Source organism: Haematobia irritans, chromosome 2 (assembly GCF_050003625.1).
Source record: "Haematobia irritans isolate KBUSLIRL chromosome 2, ASM5000362v1, whole genome shotgun sequence".
NCBI lineage: Eukaryota > Metazoa > Arthropoda > Insecta > Diptera > Muscidae > Haematobia > Haematobia irritans.
Window position 1 is genome coordinate 148,751,043 of NC_134398.1, and position 17,448 is coordinate 148,768,490.

The 17,448-nt window shown below is 24.9% G+C and overlaps 1 protein-coding gene and 1 long non-coding RNA gene across 2 annotated transcripts in view; both read left to right on the plus strand.

The window, feature by feature from the left end:
* LOC142226517 (uncharacterized) overlaps positions 1-17,448 on the plus strand; it is a 362,899-nt gene that overhangs the window by 334,017 nt on the left and 11,434 nt on the right. Inside the window, exons 4-5 of the mRNA XM_075296575.1 lie at positions 5,627-5,815; positions 9,165-9,278. Coding sequence (XP_075152690.1) covers positions 5,627-5,815; positions 9,165-9,278 — 303 coding nt within the window. The remainder of the gene's footprint in view (positions 1-5,626; positions 5,816-9,164; positions 9,279-17,448) is intronic.
* On the plus strand, positions 12,064-12,939 carry LOC142224207 (uncharacterized). Its single transcript, XR_012719068.1, has 2 exons — positions 12,064-12,569; positions 12,734-12,939. It is a non-coding gene; the product is annotated as an uncharacterized LOC142224207 (long non-coding RNA).

Consider the following 17,448-nt stretch of genomic DNA (forward strand, 5'->3'; position numbering starts at 1 on the left):
CACACCCCAAAAACTTCTTTGATTTATAATTAAAAACTTCGGACAACAATTGCTTTGGGCCAAGGCCAAGTGGAAGGAGTGTTTGAACTGGGTGTTGCAAATTTCTGTCATTTATAACAGAAAATTAAACAAAACTAACAAAAGACACCCACAGGAGGTGTAGCATAACCCAATACACAGAACAGGAATTTTCAGAGAGAAACATAAACTATTTTAGCAATTTGAGTTGTGTTTTTTTTTCTTCTGGTAATTTACTATTTAGAAAAATACTTGGGTCCAACAAGAACTACAAGTAGTATAAACTTTCGAATTACACTCGTCCAACACCTTGAAGCTAAATACGAAAGTAAAGACCAATAATAAAAACAACAATAAAATTAGAAAAATGTTTACGAGAGTAATTTTTTTTTGGGTACTTTAAACTAATTGTGGGCACATGAGAAAACATGGAGTTCAGTCTGAGTTTACATAAACTGAAGAAATGAGTATACTTTTATCAAAACTTTATTTCTATAGAAAATTTTGTCAAAATTTTATTTCTATAGAGAATTTTGTCAAATTTTTGTTCCTAAAGAAAATTTTTTGTCAACATTTTATTTCTATAGAAAATTTTGACAAAATTTTATTTCTATAGAAAATTGTGACAAAATTTTATTTCTATAGAAAATTTTGTCAAAATTTTATTTCTATAGAAAATTTTATTTCTATTTCTATAGAAAATTATTTCAAAATTTTATTTACATAGAAAATTTTGTCAAATTTTTTTTTCTGTAGAGAATTTTGCCAAAATTTTATTTCTGTAGAAAATTTTATTTCTTAGGAAATTTTGTCAAAATTTTATTTGTATAGAAAATTTTATCAAATTTTTACTTTTATAGAAAATTGTATCAAATTTTTACTTTTATAGAAAATTGTATCAAATTTCATTTCTATGGAAAATTTTGTCAAAATGTTATTTCTATAGAAAATTTTGTCAACATTTTATTTCTATAGAAAATTTTATTTCTATTGCTATAGAAAATTATTTCAAACTTTTATTTCTATAGAAAATTTTGTCAAAATTTTATTTCTTAGGATTTTTTAATTCTATAAAAAAAAATGTTGTCAAAATTTTATTTCTATAGAAGATTTTATCAAATTTTTATTATACCCTGCGACACACTGTGGAACAGGGTATTATAAGTTAGTGCATATGTTTGTAACACCCAGAAGGAGACGAGATAGACACATGGTGTCTTTGGCAATAATGCTCAGGGTGGGTCCCTGAGTCGATATAACCATGTCCGTCCGTCCGTCCATCTGTCTGTGAACACATTTTTGTGATCAAAGTCTAGGTCGCAATTTAAGTCCAATCGCCTTCAAATTTGGCACATGTTCCTAATTTGGGTCAGAATAGAACCCTATTGATTTTGGAAGAAATCGGTTCAGATTTAGATATAGCTCCCATATATATCTTTCGCCCGATATGCACTAATATGGACCCAGCAGCCAGAGTTTTATACCGATTTGCTTGAAATTTCGTACAAACATAACACTTAGTCGTATAGTCAAGTGTGCAAAATTTGATTGAAATCGGTTCAGATTTAGATATAGCTCCCATGGTCCTTAAAGCCAGAGTTTTGGTCCAATTTGGTTGAAATTCTGCACAGGGAGTAGATTTAGCATTGTAGCTATGCGTGCCAAATTTGGTTGAAATCGATTCAGATTTAGATATAGCTCCCATATATATCTTTCGCCCGATATGCACTTATATGGATCCAGAAGCCAGAGTTTTATCCCGATTAGCTTGAAATTTTGCACAAGGAGTACAATTAGTAGTGTAGTCAAGTCTGCCTAATTTTATTGTAATAGGTTCAGATTTAGATATAGCTCCCATATATATCGTTCGAACGATTTACACTCATATGCCCACAGTGGCCAATCTTTTACTCCGATTTAATTGAAATTTTGCACAGGGAGTAGAATTAGCATTATAGCTATGCGTGCCAAATTTGGTTGAAATCGGTTCAGATTTAGATGTAGCTCCATATATATGTTTTTCTGATTTCGACAAAAAGGGTCAAAATACCAACATTTTTCTTGTAAAATAGCCACTGCTTAGTCGAAAAGTTGTAAAAATGACTCTTATTTTCCTAAAATTCTAATACATATATATTGAGCGATAAATCATAAATAAACTTTTGCGAAGTTGCTTCAGATTTAAATGTTTCCCATATTTGTTTACTAACATTGTGTTCCACCCTAGTATATTAGCCGACGTAAATTTTGAGTCTATAGATTTTGTAGAAGTCTATCAAATTCTGTACAGATCGAGTGATAGTTAAATGTAAGTATTCGGGACAAACCTTTATATATAGCCCCCAACACTTTTGATGGAAGTGATATGGTACCGAAAATTTAGATCTACAAAGTGGTGCAGGGTATAATATAGTCGGCCCCGCCCGACTTTAGACTTTCCTTACTTGTTTTTATAGAAAATTTTGTCAAAATTTTATTTCAATAGAAAATTTTGTCAAAATTTTATTTCTATAGAAAATTTTGTCAAAATTTTATTTCTATAGAAAATTTTATCAAAATTTTATTTCTATAGAAAATGTTGTCAAATTTTTATTATTATAGAAAATTTTGTCAAAACTTTATTTCTATAGAAAATTTTATAAAAATTTTTATTTCTATAGAAAATTTTTTCAAAATTTTATATATTAGGAAATGTTGTCAAAATTTTATTTCTATAGAAAATGTTATCAAAATTTTATTTCTTAGGAAATTTGTTCAAAATTTTATTTCTATAGAAAATTTTATTAAATTTTTATTTTTATAGAAAATTTTGTCAAAATTTTATTTCAATAGAATATTTTGTCAAAATTTTATTTCTATAGAAAATTTTGTCAAAATTTTATTTCTATAGAAAATTTTGTCAAAATTTTATTTCTGTAGAAAATTTTGTCAAAATTTTATTTCTTAGGAAATTTTGTCAAAATTTTATTTCTATAGAAAATTTTATCAAATTTTTATTTTTACAGAAAATTTTATCAAAATTGTATTTCTATAGAAAATTTTGTCAAAATTTTATTTCTATAGAAAATTTTGTCAACATTTTATTTCTATAAAAAATTTTGTCAAATTTTTATTTCTATAGAAAAATTTGTCAAAATTTTATTTCTTAGGAAATTTTGTCAAAATTTTATTTCTATAGAAAATTTTATCAAATTTTTATTTTTACAGAAAATTTTATCAAAATTGTATTTCTATAGAAAATTTTGTCAAAATTTTATTTCTATAGAAAATTTTGTCAACATTTTATTTCTATAAAAAATTTTGTCAAATTTTTATTTCTATAGAAAAATTTGTCAAAATTTTATTTCTATAGAAAAATTTGTCAACATTTTACTACTATAGAAACAACATTTTATTACTATAGAAAATTTTGTCAAAATTTTATTTCTATAGAAAAATTTGTCAACATTTCATTACTATAGAAAATTTTGTCAAAACTTTATTTCTATAGAAAATTTTTATTTCTATAGAAAATTTTTTCAAAATTTTATATATTAGGAAATGTTGTCAAAATTTTATTTCTATAGAAAATTTTATCCAAATTATATTTCTTAGGAAATTTGTTCAAAATGTTATTTCTATAGAAAATTTTATCAAATTTTTATTTTTATAGAAAATTTTTTCAAAATTTTATTTCTATAGAATATTTTGTCAAAATTTTATTTCTATAGAAAATTTTGTCAAAATTTTATTTCTATAGAAAATTTTGTGAAAATATTATTTCTACAGAATATTTTGTCAAAATTTTATTTCTGTAGAAAATTTTGTCAAAATTTTATTTCTATCGAAAATTTTGTCAACATTTTATTTTTATAGAAAATGGAAGTGATATCTATAGAAAATTTTATTTCTATTTCTATAGAAACTTATGTCAAAATTTTATTTATATAGAAAATTTTTTTCAAAATTTTATTTCTATTTCTTTAGAAAATTTTATCAAATTTTCATTTTAATAGAAAATTTTGTCAAAATTTTATTTCAAAAGAAAATTTTGTCAAAATTTTATTTCTATAGAAACTTTTGTAAAAATTTTATTTCTGCAGAAAATTTTGTCAAAATTTTTATTTTTTAGGAAATTTTGTCAACAATTTATTGCTATAGAAAATTTTACCAAATTTTTATTTTTATAGAAAATTTGATCAAATTTTATTCCTATGGAAAATTTTATTTCTATTTCTATAGCAAATTATTTCAAAATTTTATTTATATAGAAAATTTTTTCAAAATTTTATTTCTTAGGAAATTTTTATTTCTATAGAACATTTTATCAAATTTTTATTTTAATAGACAATTTTGTCAAAATTTTATTTCAATAGAAAATGTTGTCAAAATTTTATTTCTGTAGACAATTTTGTCAAAATTTTATTTTTACAGAAAATTTTATCAAAATTTTATTTCTATAGAAAATTTTGTCAAAATTGTATTTCTACAGAAAATTTTTGTCAAAATTTTATTTCTGTAGAAAATTTTGTCAAAATGTTAGTTCTATAGAAAATTTTGTCAAAATTTTATTTCAATAGAAAATTTTGTCAAAATTTTATTTCAATAGAAAATTTTGTCAAAATTTTATTTCTATAGAAAATTTTATCAAAATTTTATTTTTTAGGTAATGTTGTCAAAATTGTATTTCATTCGTTTTGTTTTGTTTTTGTTGGTTTTGTTCTTTAAGTGTTGTTGTTGTTTTTTATTTCAGCTTAAAACCATACATTGACTAAACTACAAGTGTAGCTTAACCAACAGAGGAAAAGAATGTTTGTCAAATTTATTTGGGCAAAGCCATATAGACTGCAAGATGGCTGGATGGACGCACGTTTCGGAATTACCACATTCCTCATCAGCATCCTCTACTTGCAGCAAAACTATCAACCAATTATCAGAATAAATTCAGGCAGTTCATTAAACCCATCAATGAACCACACTTGAACCTTCCGAAAAAAGGTTTTGCATGATAGCCGGCTTATGCCGAAATAAATTCTGTTGGTTAAGCTACACTTGTAGTTTAGTCAATGTATGGAGCTGAAATGAAAATTCACAATTTTATTTATATAGAAACTTTTGCAAAATTTTATTTCTATAGAAAATTTTGTCAAAATTTTATATCTATAGAAAATGTTGTCAAAATTTTATTTCTATAGAAAATTTTGTCAAAACTTTATTTCTATAGAAAACTTTGTAAAAAAATTTATTTCTATAGAAATTTTTTTCAAAATTTTATTTCTATAGAAAATTTTATCAAAATTTTATTTCTTAGGAAATTTTATCAAAATTTTATTTCTATAGAAAATTTTGTCAAAATTTTATTTATTTGTCAAAATTTTATATCTATAGAAAATATTGTCAAAATTTTATTTGTCAAAATTTTATTGCTATAGAAAATTTTGTCAAAATTCTGTTTCAATGGAAAATTTATTTACAAAATTTTCGAGTCTGTCAACAGTGAATGTACTTACTTGTTTTTGGTTATTCCTCAGTCAGTTACATTTTTAACTTTTTATAGGATGATTTAGTTGTTTAACAATCATTGTTAGCAGTATTATTCATCAAAATTCTTTCTTGCTCTTTATTTCAGTACCCATGAGTAATGCTTTCATGAGAATATATAATTCCGATGGTGGTCTACATTTTCTACACCATCGTGTGAGCCGTGATGTTGCAATGGTTACAGCTCTTCAAGCATCCAGTCTACAACAGAAAGAAAATACAAAAGAAGCTATGATGCAGGCTTCATCAACAGAAATCACCATGGATCAACCACAAGGTAATTTATATAAATATATTAATAAATAATGTTTTAAACTGACTGTTTGATTGCTGATATAATTTGCAAATGCTTTATATTTTAATACTAAAAAAAATTAATAAAAACTATAAAAGCACAAAAAATTATAAAAAAATATTTATTTGGCAAAATATCTCACCATTTTTTAATTCACATCGAAAACATTGAATTCGAATCACACCTTCAGAAGTGATGCAAACTCAGTTAAACGTCTGCTGAAATGGTGAACATTCGTCCCAGACAGAAAAAAATTTCACGATTTGTTTTTCCAATTAAAGCCTTAATAGAGTTTTAATATATATTTAATTAAAAAATTAAATTAATTCAACAAATTTTTGAGTTGAAAAAAAACAGTCACAAACATTAATAGTATCAATAAATACTAATGATACTTTCATTTCTGTGATTGAAGACATTTAAATTAACAAATTAATTGGATCAATTAATTTCATCATTGAATCAGAAAATTTTTTTGTGTGCATGACAAACGCGGTTACCACAGTTTGTAAAATTCTACCACAAATGGTTGATTTTTTACTGTTTGGTAGATTTCTTGATGTTTTGGTAGAATTTGCAAAATATTCCTCTCCAACTAGGAGCTACTTCACAAACTTGTTCTATAGAAAAAAAAAATATTGACAAAATTTTTTATAGAAAAACGTTTTGACAAAATTTTCCATAGAAATAAAATTTCGACAAATTTTTCCACACAAATAAAATTGAGACGAAATTTTCCAAAGAAATAAAATTTTGACAAATTTTTCCATAGAAATAAAATTTTGCAAAAGTTTCTATATAAATAAAATTTTGACAACATTTTCTGTAGGAATAAAATTTTGATAAAAATTTCTATAAAAATTTGATAAAATTTTCGATAGAAATAAAATTATGACAAAAACTTTTATAGAAATAAAATTTTGACAAAATTTTGTATAGAAATACAACTTTGACAAAATTTTCTATAGAAATAAAATTTTGACAAAATTTTCACTAGAAATAAAATTTTGGCAAAATTTTTCATAGAAATAAAATTTTTATTCTGATTATTAATTTTGTTCGGCTTGAGGTCATAGAAACAATCGATTATTGATTTGTACGGTGACTTGCAGAACGAACAGCATCACACGAACTCACATACAAAATCCCAGAAGATGGTTCTGGGATTTGGAAATATTGGAAATAAATATTAAAACAAATCAATAATCGATTGTTTCTATGACCTCAAGCCGAACAAAATTAATAATCAGAATAAACATAAAATAGGTCAACAACACTCAAAAATATTTTTTAAAAAAGAAATAAAATTTTGACAAAATTTTCTACAGAAATAAAATTTTGACAAAATTTTTTATAGAAATAACATGTTGCCAAAATTTTCTATAGAAATAAAATTTTCTATAGGAATAAAATTTTGAAAAATTTCTATGAAAATAAAATTTTGCAAATTAAGATTTTTTCATTTGCTAGTTTTTTGGTAAAATGTTCTCCAATTAAAATTTGTATTTGAATTTTTAAAATATTACAATTAAAAATGAGTTTTATATAAAAATATAGATTTTTTCAGAAATTGGAAGGAATTTCGTGTTTTTTTTTTGGGGGGGGGGGGGCTTCTCCTATAGTTTAGAGATACACATAGTTTGGGAAACATGAAAAAAAAAAACAATTTGTTCACAAAAAATTTGATTTTTGACAAAATTTTTTATAGAAATAAAATGTTGATAAAATGTTCTATAGAAATAAAATTTTGACAAAAATTTCTATAAAAATACAATTTGGAAAAATTTTCTATAGAAATAAAATTTTGGCAACATTTTCAATAGAAATAAAAATTTGACAAAATTTTTGATAGAAATACAATTTTGATAAAATTTTCGATAGAAATACAACTTTGACAAATTTTTCTATAAAAATAAAATTTTGACAAAATTTTCTATAGAAATCAGGTTTTGATAAAATTTTCGATAGAAATACAACTTTGACAAAATTTTCTATAGAAATAAAATTTTGGCAAAATTTTCTATAGAAATCAAGTTTTGATAAAATTTTCTATAGAAATCAAGTTTTGATAAAATTTTCTATAGAAATAAAATTTTGACAAAATTTTTTTATAGAAATAACATTTTGACAAAATTTTCTATAGGAATAAAATTTTGAAAAATTTCTATGAAAATAAAATTTTGCAAAATAAGATTTTTTCGTTTAGTAGTTTTTTGGTAAAATGTTCTCCAATTAAATTTTTTTTTGAATCTTTAAAATATTACAATTAAAAATGAGCAAAACAGATTTTCGTATAAAAATTTCGATTTTTTAGGATTTCGATGGAATTTTCGATATTTTAAGGTAAAATTTCCTAAAAGGGCAAAAAATTCCTTTGCGCCAAAATTTTACGCGGTTTTATGATGTGAGGGCTTCATTAATATCGTATACAACCTGTAGCGAATTGGCAGACGTACAGCCAGGCCTAGATCTGTGTATACTAGTACATATCCAGGGTGGCTGATATGTGATGCAACAAAGTAAATCGCTATATTTTTTTCCATTTTTGTTTTAATTTTAATGTTCATAATTACGAACTACAAACGGCCGACAAAGCCATCACATGCTAAAGGAAAGTGGTTCTGGATTTCAATCAAACAGATTTTCTATTTCCGAATCATTTCTGGTGTTGTTACCGTTTTCTCGTCTACCTTTGGGACGCGATGTAATCACGGTTGCCACTCTAACCAAAAATAATCTACCAAAATTTTACAAAAAAATACCAAACATAAAAATGCGAATTTTTATTTCTGTGGAAAATTTTGTTAAAATTGTATTTCTATAGAAAATTTTGTCAAAATCTTATTTCTATGGAAAATTTTGTCAAAATTTTATTTCTATTAAAAACTTTGTCAAAATTTTATTTCTATAGAAAATATGCAAAACTCATCCGTATCCGTGTCCTTATACCACTAAATCTCTGTATTAAACAGCTACACCACATGCATAAAGGTCATGCAAAAGAAATGACTGTTCTTGTCTTTAGTTATCTTTCAGTGAAATTTACAAGGACATCAGGCAACACAAATATATTTTCATAAATGTATTAGTCTCTGTATGTGATTCTATTGTTTTCATTTTCATTACTACTAACTCAATGTGTTTTTATTTCTCTGCTTTCTTTTTGTCCCTCAAATTCATGGGAATGCCATTTTTTTTATTCATGGATCCTGCTAACATTTGGCATGTTGACTGGTTGGTGCGTTGGTTGGTGCCTTGGTTTTGGTTACACACTACACGATGATATGATTACTGATGCTGATGGTGTGCCCTTTTTTTACTGGCAATGTAGGCCAATGTCTATTGGATGGTGAATATGTGCCAGAAACAACGGTGTTCTGTGAGAAACAAGTCGGTTGTCGTGCCATACAAAAGACAGGACATTGTTGTCCTGATTATAAATGTGGTAAGTTCTAAAAAATTAGTTGCTTTTAGTTTTTTATTGTCGTTTTTGAAATTGAATACACTTTCATACCACTGTCATGGGCACGCACACACGTAACACCTACACAAAAGAAAATCGATTCCCGTTTAGAAAGAGGATAGTATGGAAAAAAATCGCATAAAAATATAAAAAATAAATTTTGAGAAAATTTCCTTTAATAATGGAATTTTGATAAATTTCCCATTGAAATTTCCTATTTAAAGGAAATTTTGCAAGATTTTCTATTGAAATGAAATTTTGAGAACATTTTCTTTAAAAATGGAATTTTGATCAAATTTCCTATGGAAATTTCCTATTTAAATTAAATTTTGGCAAGATTTTCTATTGAAATGATATTTTGAGAACATTTCCTATTGAAATGAAATTTTGAGAAAATTTCCATATAGAAATGAAGTTTTCGGAATATTTCCTATAAAAATGAAATTTTCACAAAATTGCCTGTAGAAATAAAGTTTTCAGAAAATTTCCTATAGAAATTAAGTTTTCTGAAAATTCCGTACAAAACCTAATTTTCCTATGGCATTTTTAATAAATTCCTATTTAAATGAAATTTTGGCAAGATTTTCTATTGAAATGAAATTTTGAGAACATTTCCTATTTTCAGAAAATTTCATATAGAAATCAAGTTTTCGGAATATTTCCTATAGAAATGAAATTTTCAGAAAATTTCCTATAGAAATAAAATTTTGCGAAAACTTCCTATAGAAATGAAATTTTGAGAAAATTTCATACAGAATTGAAATTTTGAGCAAATTCCGTATAAAAATGAAATTTTGAGAAAATTTCCTAAAGAAATTAAATTTTCAGAAAATTTTATATAAACATGAACTTTTCATAAAAAAAAATTTAAATGAAATTTTTGAAAATTGGAAGAAAATTTCCTATAGCAATGAAATCTTCTGAAAATTTCCTATAGAAATGAAATTTTCAGAAAATTTACTATAGAAATAAAATTTTGCGAAAACTTTTTATAGAAATGAAATTTTGAGAAAATTTCTTACAGAATTGAAATTTTGAGCAAATTCCTTATAGAAATGAAATTTTGAGAAAATATAGAATATAGAAATAGCATTTTCAGAAAATGTCTTATAAAAATGAAATTTCCAAAAAATTGCTTATAAAAATGAATTTTTCTGAAAATTTCCTATAGGAATAAAATTTTCTGAACATTTCCATAGAACATAGAAATAGCATTTTCAGAAAATGTCTTATAAAAATGAAATTTCCAAAAAATTGCTTATGGAAATGAATTTTTCTGAAAATTTCCTATAGGAATGACATTTTCTGAACATTTCCAATAGAATTAAATTTTCAGAAAATTTCCTATGGAAATAAAAACATCAATTCTATATTTTTTAATCGACCTATAGCCGAAACTATGATAAGTATTGCTTAAAAAAAAGGAAATTAATTTTCATAAAATTTCCTGTAGAAATTAATTTTTATAAAATTTTGTACAGAAATTAATTTTCAGAAACTTTCCTATAAAAATTAAGTTTTCAGAAAATTTCCTACAGATATGAAATTTTCAGAAAATGTCCTTTCGAAATTAAATTTTCAGAAAATTTCCTATAAAAATCAATTTTCAGAAAATTTCCTAAAGAAATGAATTTTTCAGACAATTTATTATAGAACTTGATAAAAAATTTCCTATAGAAATGAAATTTCGCCAAAATTTGAGAAAATTTCCTCTAGAACTGAAATTTTGAGAAAATTCCCTTTAGAAATTAAATTATGTCTTATAAAAATGAAATTTCCAAAAAATTGCTTATGGAAATGAAGTTTTCAGAAAATTTCTTATAGAAATGAAGTTTTCTGAAAATTCCGTACAAAACTTAATTTTCAAAAAATTTCCTATAGCAAACACATTTAAAAAAAGAAATTCTTATAGTAATGGCATTTTTAATAAATTTCCTATAGAACTGCAATTTTCATAAAATTTCCCGTATAAATTAAATTTTTATAAAAAATCCCATAGAAATTAAATTATGAGAAAATTTCCTATAGAAATTAAATTTTCATAAAAAAATGCTATAGAAATGAAATTTTGAAAAAATTTCTTACAGAAATGACATTTTGAGCAAATTCCTTATAGAAATAAAATTTGTAGAAAATTTCTTAAAGAAATGAAATCTTCAGAAAATTTTCTATAAAAATTAAATTTTCTGAAATTTTTCATTAGAAATTAAATTCTGAGAAAATTTCCTATAGAAATGAAATTTTCAGAAAATTTACTACAGAAATGACATTTTTGAAAATTGGAAGAAAATTTTCTATAGAAATGAAATTTTCAGAAAAATTACTATACCCGTGTAAAAATTGGAGGATCCAATCCTATCTAATAATATCAAATTGGATCTAATTGGATCTGTTCAGATATTGGTTCAGACATAATTAGATATGCACAGATATGCTATATATGGTGCTAGATCTGGTTAGATATAATTGCAGATCTCATCATATATATTATAATACCTAATTATATCTGGCATATCTAATAATATATGCTTGGATAGGACCATATATAGCACTATATCTAATAAGATATGGTAGATATAACATCATATCTGACTATATATGGGGTTAAATACGGTCCAAAATATAATAAAAAAAATCATGAACAAGTTAAAAAGATTTTTGAAATACACGTTTACACCTCAATGTCATTATGTCAAATGTCAACGCCGTCAGGGGCATCACTTCTAAACAAATTTAACCCCAGACTAGCTGAGAAAATTAAGAAATTTAATATAATTGTTTTAAATGTGTTCCTTTGATAAAGTGTATATCGTTTCCTTTATTGCGGAGATTATGTAGGTAAGTAGATTGTATTTGTTATTTCCTTAGTAGTCATTTTCATATTGTTTTACTATTTTCTAGATTTGGAAAAAAAGGAAACCTCAGTGGTGTACTGGTTAACATGTCCGCCTTGCATTCAAAATGTCACGGGTTCAATCCCAGTTCCGACCAACACCAAAAATTATTTCGGCGGTGGATTATCTCCTCGCAGTAATGTTGGTGACATTTCTGCTTCAAAGATTCTCTAAGTTGTTTCAGCGCAACGTGAAATGTCGATAGGACTCGATTATAGCAAGGAGGTCCCATGTTATTGAGCTAATTATTGAATCGAGCAGCAGTCTGTGATAAGTGAGATGTTGATCACTGTGATGTCATGATGGTCTGAATAGTATGTATGAGCCTAAAATAACAGCCTATCGCTATACCTAACCTAATCCCGAATACACTTTAAATGTGAGTATTAAAAGCAACATAAAATTATATGGCAATTTTTATTGCAACTTAAAGAAGAATGATCTAAAACAATACTAATACTTGCTTACATAGTTCAATATATTCCCATATTTGTTTATTCCTATATTTGTTTAATAATTGTTTTTTACTTAATTTCATTGCAGATTGCCTTAACGCTGTAATACTTTAGTCGCGTGTCTAAGTCCAAAGCAGAAGAAACAAACGAAAAAACCCTTGGACAACACTCTAACTCAACTGTCAATACTCTTAAATAGCTTTGATGGATCAATTTAAATTAAACATATTTATTATGCACATACTTTTTGTCTGTATTATTAAATAAAACTATTGATCTCATTTTATATACAAATTATGGGCTTTTATGTGTTGAAAGATCTCGAAAGATACAATTGTATCAAATAATATACAATTATATCAAATTAGATCTGATTAGATGTGTCTCATTTTTGAGATCTGATCAGATCCAATTTCATAGTATTTAGATCTGACCAGATATAACCATTTTTCGGATCTGCTCAGATCTGACCATATCTTGGCTCAGATCTAACCATATCAAATCAGATCCCCCAATTTTTACACGGGTAGAAATAAAATTTTGCGAAAACTTCTTATAGAAATGAAATTTTGAGAAAATTTCCTAAAGAAATTAAATTTTCAGAAAATTTTATATAAACATGAAATGTTCATAAAAAAAAATAGAAATTAAATTTTTGAAAATTGGAAGAAAATTTTCTATAGAAATGAAGTTTTCAGAAAACATCCTATAGAAATGAAATTTTGAGAAAATATCTTACAGAATTGAAATTTTGAGCAAATTCCTTATAGAAATGAAATTTTGAGAAAATTCCTATAGAAATAGCATTTTCAGAAAATGTCTTAAAAAATTAAACTTCCAAAAAATTGCTTATGGAAATGAATTTTTCAGAAAATTTTCTACTCGTATAGGAATGAAATTTTCTGAACATTTCCAATAGAATTAAATTTTGCAGAAAATTTCCTATGGAAATTAATTTTCATAAAATTTTCTGTAGAAATTAATTTTTATAAAATTTTCTACAGAAATTAATTTTCAGAAACTTTCCTATAGAAATTAAGTTTTCAGAAAATTTCCTACAGATATGAAATTTTCAGAAAATTTCCTATCGAAATTAAATTTTCAGAAAATTTCCTATAAAAAATTAATTTTCAGAAAATTTCCTAAAGAAATGAATTTTTCAGAAAATTTATTTTAGAACTTAAAATTTGATAAAAAATTTCCTATAGAAATGAAATTTCGCCAAAACTTGAGAAAATTTCCTATAGAACTGAAATTTTGAGAAAATTCCCTTTAGAAATTAAATTATGAAAACATTTCCTAGAAAAAACAAGTAAGGAAAGTCTAAAGTCGGGCGGAGCCGACTATATTATACCCTGCACCACTTTGTAGATCTAAATTTTCGATACCATATCACATCCGTCACATGTGTTGGGGGCTATATATAAAGGTTTGTCTCAAATATATACATTTAAATATCACTCGATCTGGACAGAATTTGATAGACTTCTACAAAATCTATAGACTCAAAATTAAAGTCGGCTAATGCACTAGGGTGGAACACAATGCTCCACAGTGTGGAGCAGGGTATAAATATGGGAAACATTTAAATCTGAAGCAATTTTAACGAAACTTCGCAAAAGTTTATTTATGATTTATCGCTCGATATATATGTATTAGAAGTTTAGGAAAATTAGAGTCATTTTTACAACTTTTCGACTAAGCAGTGGCGATTTTAGAAGGAAAATGTTGGTATTTTGACCATTTTAGTCGAAATCAGAAAAACATATATATGGGAGCTATATCTAAATCTGAACTGATTTCAACCAAATTTGGCACGCATAGCTACAATGCTAATTCTACTCCCTGTGCAAAATTTCAACTAAATCGGAGCAAAAAATTGGCCTCTGTGGTCATATGAGTGTAAATCGGGCGAAAGCTATATATGGGAGCTATATCTAAATCTATACCGATTTCAACCAAATTTGACACGCATAGCAACAATGCTAATTCTACTCCCTGTGCAAAATTTCAACCAAATCGGGGTAAAACTCTGGCTTCTGGGACCGTATTAGTCCATATCGGGCGAAAGATATATATGGGAGCTATATCTAAATCTGAACCGATTTCAATAAAATTTGGCACACTTGACTATAGTACTAATTGTTCTTCTTGTGCAAAATTTTAAGCAAATTAGGGTAAAACTCTGGCTTCTGGTCTATTTCGGGCGAAATATATATATGGGAGCTATATCTAAATCTGAACCGATTTCTTCCAAAATCAATAGGGATCTATTCTGAGCCAAAACACATACTTATGCCAAATTTGAAGTTGATTGGACTAAAACTGCGACCTAGACTTTGATTACAAAAATGTGTTCACGGACAGACGGACAGACGGACATCGCTATATCGACTCAGGAGCCTACCCTGAGCATTTTTGCCAAAGACACCATGTGTCTATCTCGTCTCCTTCTGGGTGTTGCAAACATATGCACTAACTTATAATACCCTGTTCCACAGTGTGGAGCAGGGTATAAAAATTTAGAATAAATTTCCTATAGAATTGAAAAGTCCATGTGGAATTTTAAGGAAATTTCCTATGGAAATTACATTTTCAGAAAATTTTCTACAGAATTTAAATGTTCGGAAAATTTCCTATAGAACTGAAATTTTGAGAAAATTCCCTTTAGAAATTAAATTATGAAAACATTTCCTAGAAAAAAAAATTAGAATAAATTTCCTATAGAATTGAAAAGTTCATGTGGAATTTTAAGGAAATTTCCTATGGAAATTAAATTTTCAGAAAATTTTCTACAGAATTTAAATTTACGGAAAATTTACTATAAAATGAAATTTTGAGAAAATTTCCTATAGAAATTAAATTTTCAGTATATTTGCTATAGAAACGAAAGTTTTAGAAAATTTCCTATAAAAATAAATTTTTAAGAAGATTTCCTACACTCAAGAAAAAAAGTGAACTCTCTATTTCACTAAAGCCAATTTAACTTTATTTTATGTTAGGTTAAAGTGGCAGCCCGATTAAGATTCAGGCTCACTTAGACTATTCAGTCCATTGTGATATAACTTTATGTTAGTTCATGGAATTATTATATTATTATATATGTTAGTTAAAAAAATTATACACCAATTAAGCATAAAGATTTACTAAAAATAGTTACAAATATAATGGTTACAATACAAAATATTTTATTATTTCTTTAAATTTGTAAATTTTACTACAAATGCGTCCATCATGAACTTCGTATGTCACTAAAGATATTCCTGCTATTTTAAACTCCATTTTTTTCCTTCAAATTACAAAATTTTCTTTATCAAATGAAAAAAATTATTTATATCTAATAAAGTTTCTTGAATTTGTCGAAAATTATTTACTTATTTTTGTGATATCGGCGTGATGCCAGCGTTTGTAATACTGTTTAGTTAAACTTTTATAAAATATTCAAAAAATTCTAAAATTAACCAAAAGTTTTCTTCCTAGTGTGTTCACTGTTTTTTCAGTGTATAGAAACGAAATTTTGAGAAAATTTTCTATAGAAATGAAATTTTGAAAAAATTTCCTCTAGAAATGAAATTTAAAAAAAATGTCCTATAAGATTAAAATTTTGGTAAAAATTGCTTATAGAAATTAAATTTTCATAAAATTTCCTATAATAAAGTTTTAGAAAATTTCCTATAGAAATGAAGGTTTTAAAAAATTTCCTATAGAAATGAAATTTTGGGAAATTTTCCCAAAGAAATGAATTTTTAAGAAAATTTCCTATAGAAATGAAATTTTGCAAAAAAATTCTTATAGAAATAAATTTTCCAAAAATGTTCTATAGAAATGAAATTTTGATAAAAATTTCCTATAGAAAAGAAATTTTGAGAAAATTTTCTATAGAAATCAAATTTTGGGAAATTTTCCCAAAAAAATGAATTTTTAAGAAAATTTCCTATAGAAATTAAATTTTGAGAATATTTCCTATAGAAATTAAATTTTGAAAAAAAATCTTATAGAAATAAATTTTCCAAAAATGTTCTATAGAAATGAAATTTTAATAAAAATTTCCTATAGAAATTAAAATTTCATAAAATTTCCTATAGAAATGAAAATTTTAGAAAATTTCCTATAGAAATGAAATTTTTAGAAAATTTCCTATAGAAAAGAAATTTTGAGAAATATTCCCAAAGAAATGAATTTTTGAGAAAATCTCCTATAGAAATGAAATTTTGGGAAATTTTCCCAAAGAAATGAATTTTTAAGAAAATTTCCTATAGAAATGAAAGTTTTAGAAAATTTCCTATAGAAATGAAAGTTTTAGAAAATTTCCTATAGAAATGACATTTTTAGAAAATTTTCTATAGAAATGAAATTTTGAGAAAATTTCCTATAGAAATGAAAGTTTTAGAAAATTTCCTATAGAAATGAAATTTTTAGAAAATATTCTATAGAAATGAAATTTTTATAAAATATACTATAGAAATGAAATTTTGAGAAAATTTCCTATAGAAATGAAATTTTGAGAAAATTTCCTATAGAAATTAAAGTTTGAAAAAAAATCATATAGAAATAAATTTTCCAAAAATGTTCTATAGAAATGAAATTTTGATAAAAATTTCGTGTAGAAATTAAAATTTCATAAAATTTCCTATAGAATTGAAAGTTTTAGAAAATTTCCTATAGAAATGAATTTTTGAGAAAATTTCCTATAGAAAATAAATTTTGAGAAAATTTCCTATAGAAATGTAATTTTGGGAAATTTTCCCAAAGAAATGAATTTTTAAGAAAATTTCCTATAGAAATGAAAGTTTTAGAAAATTT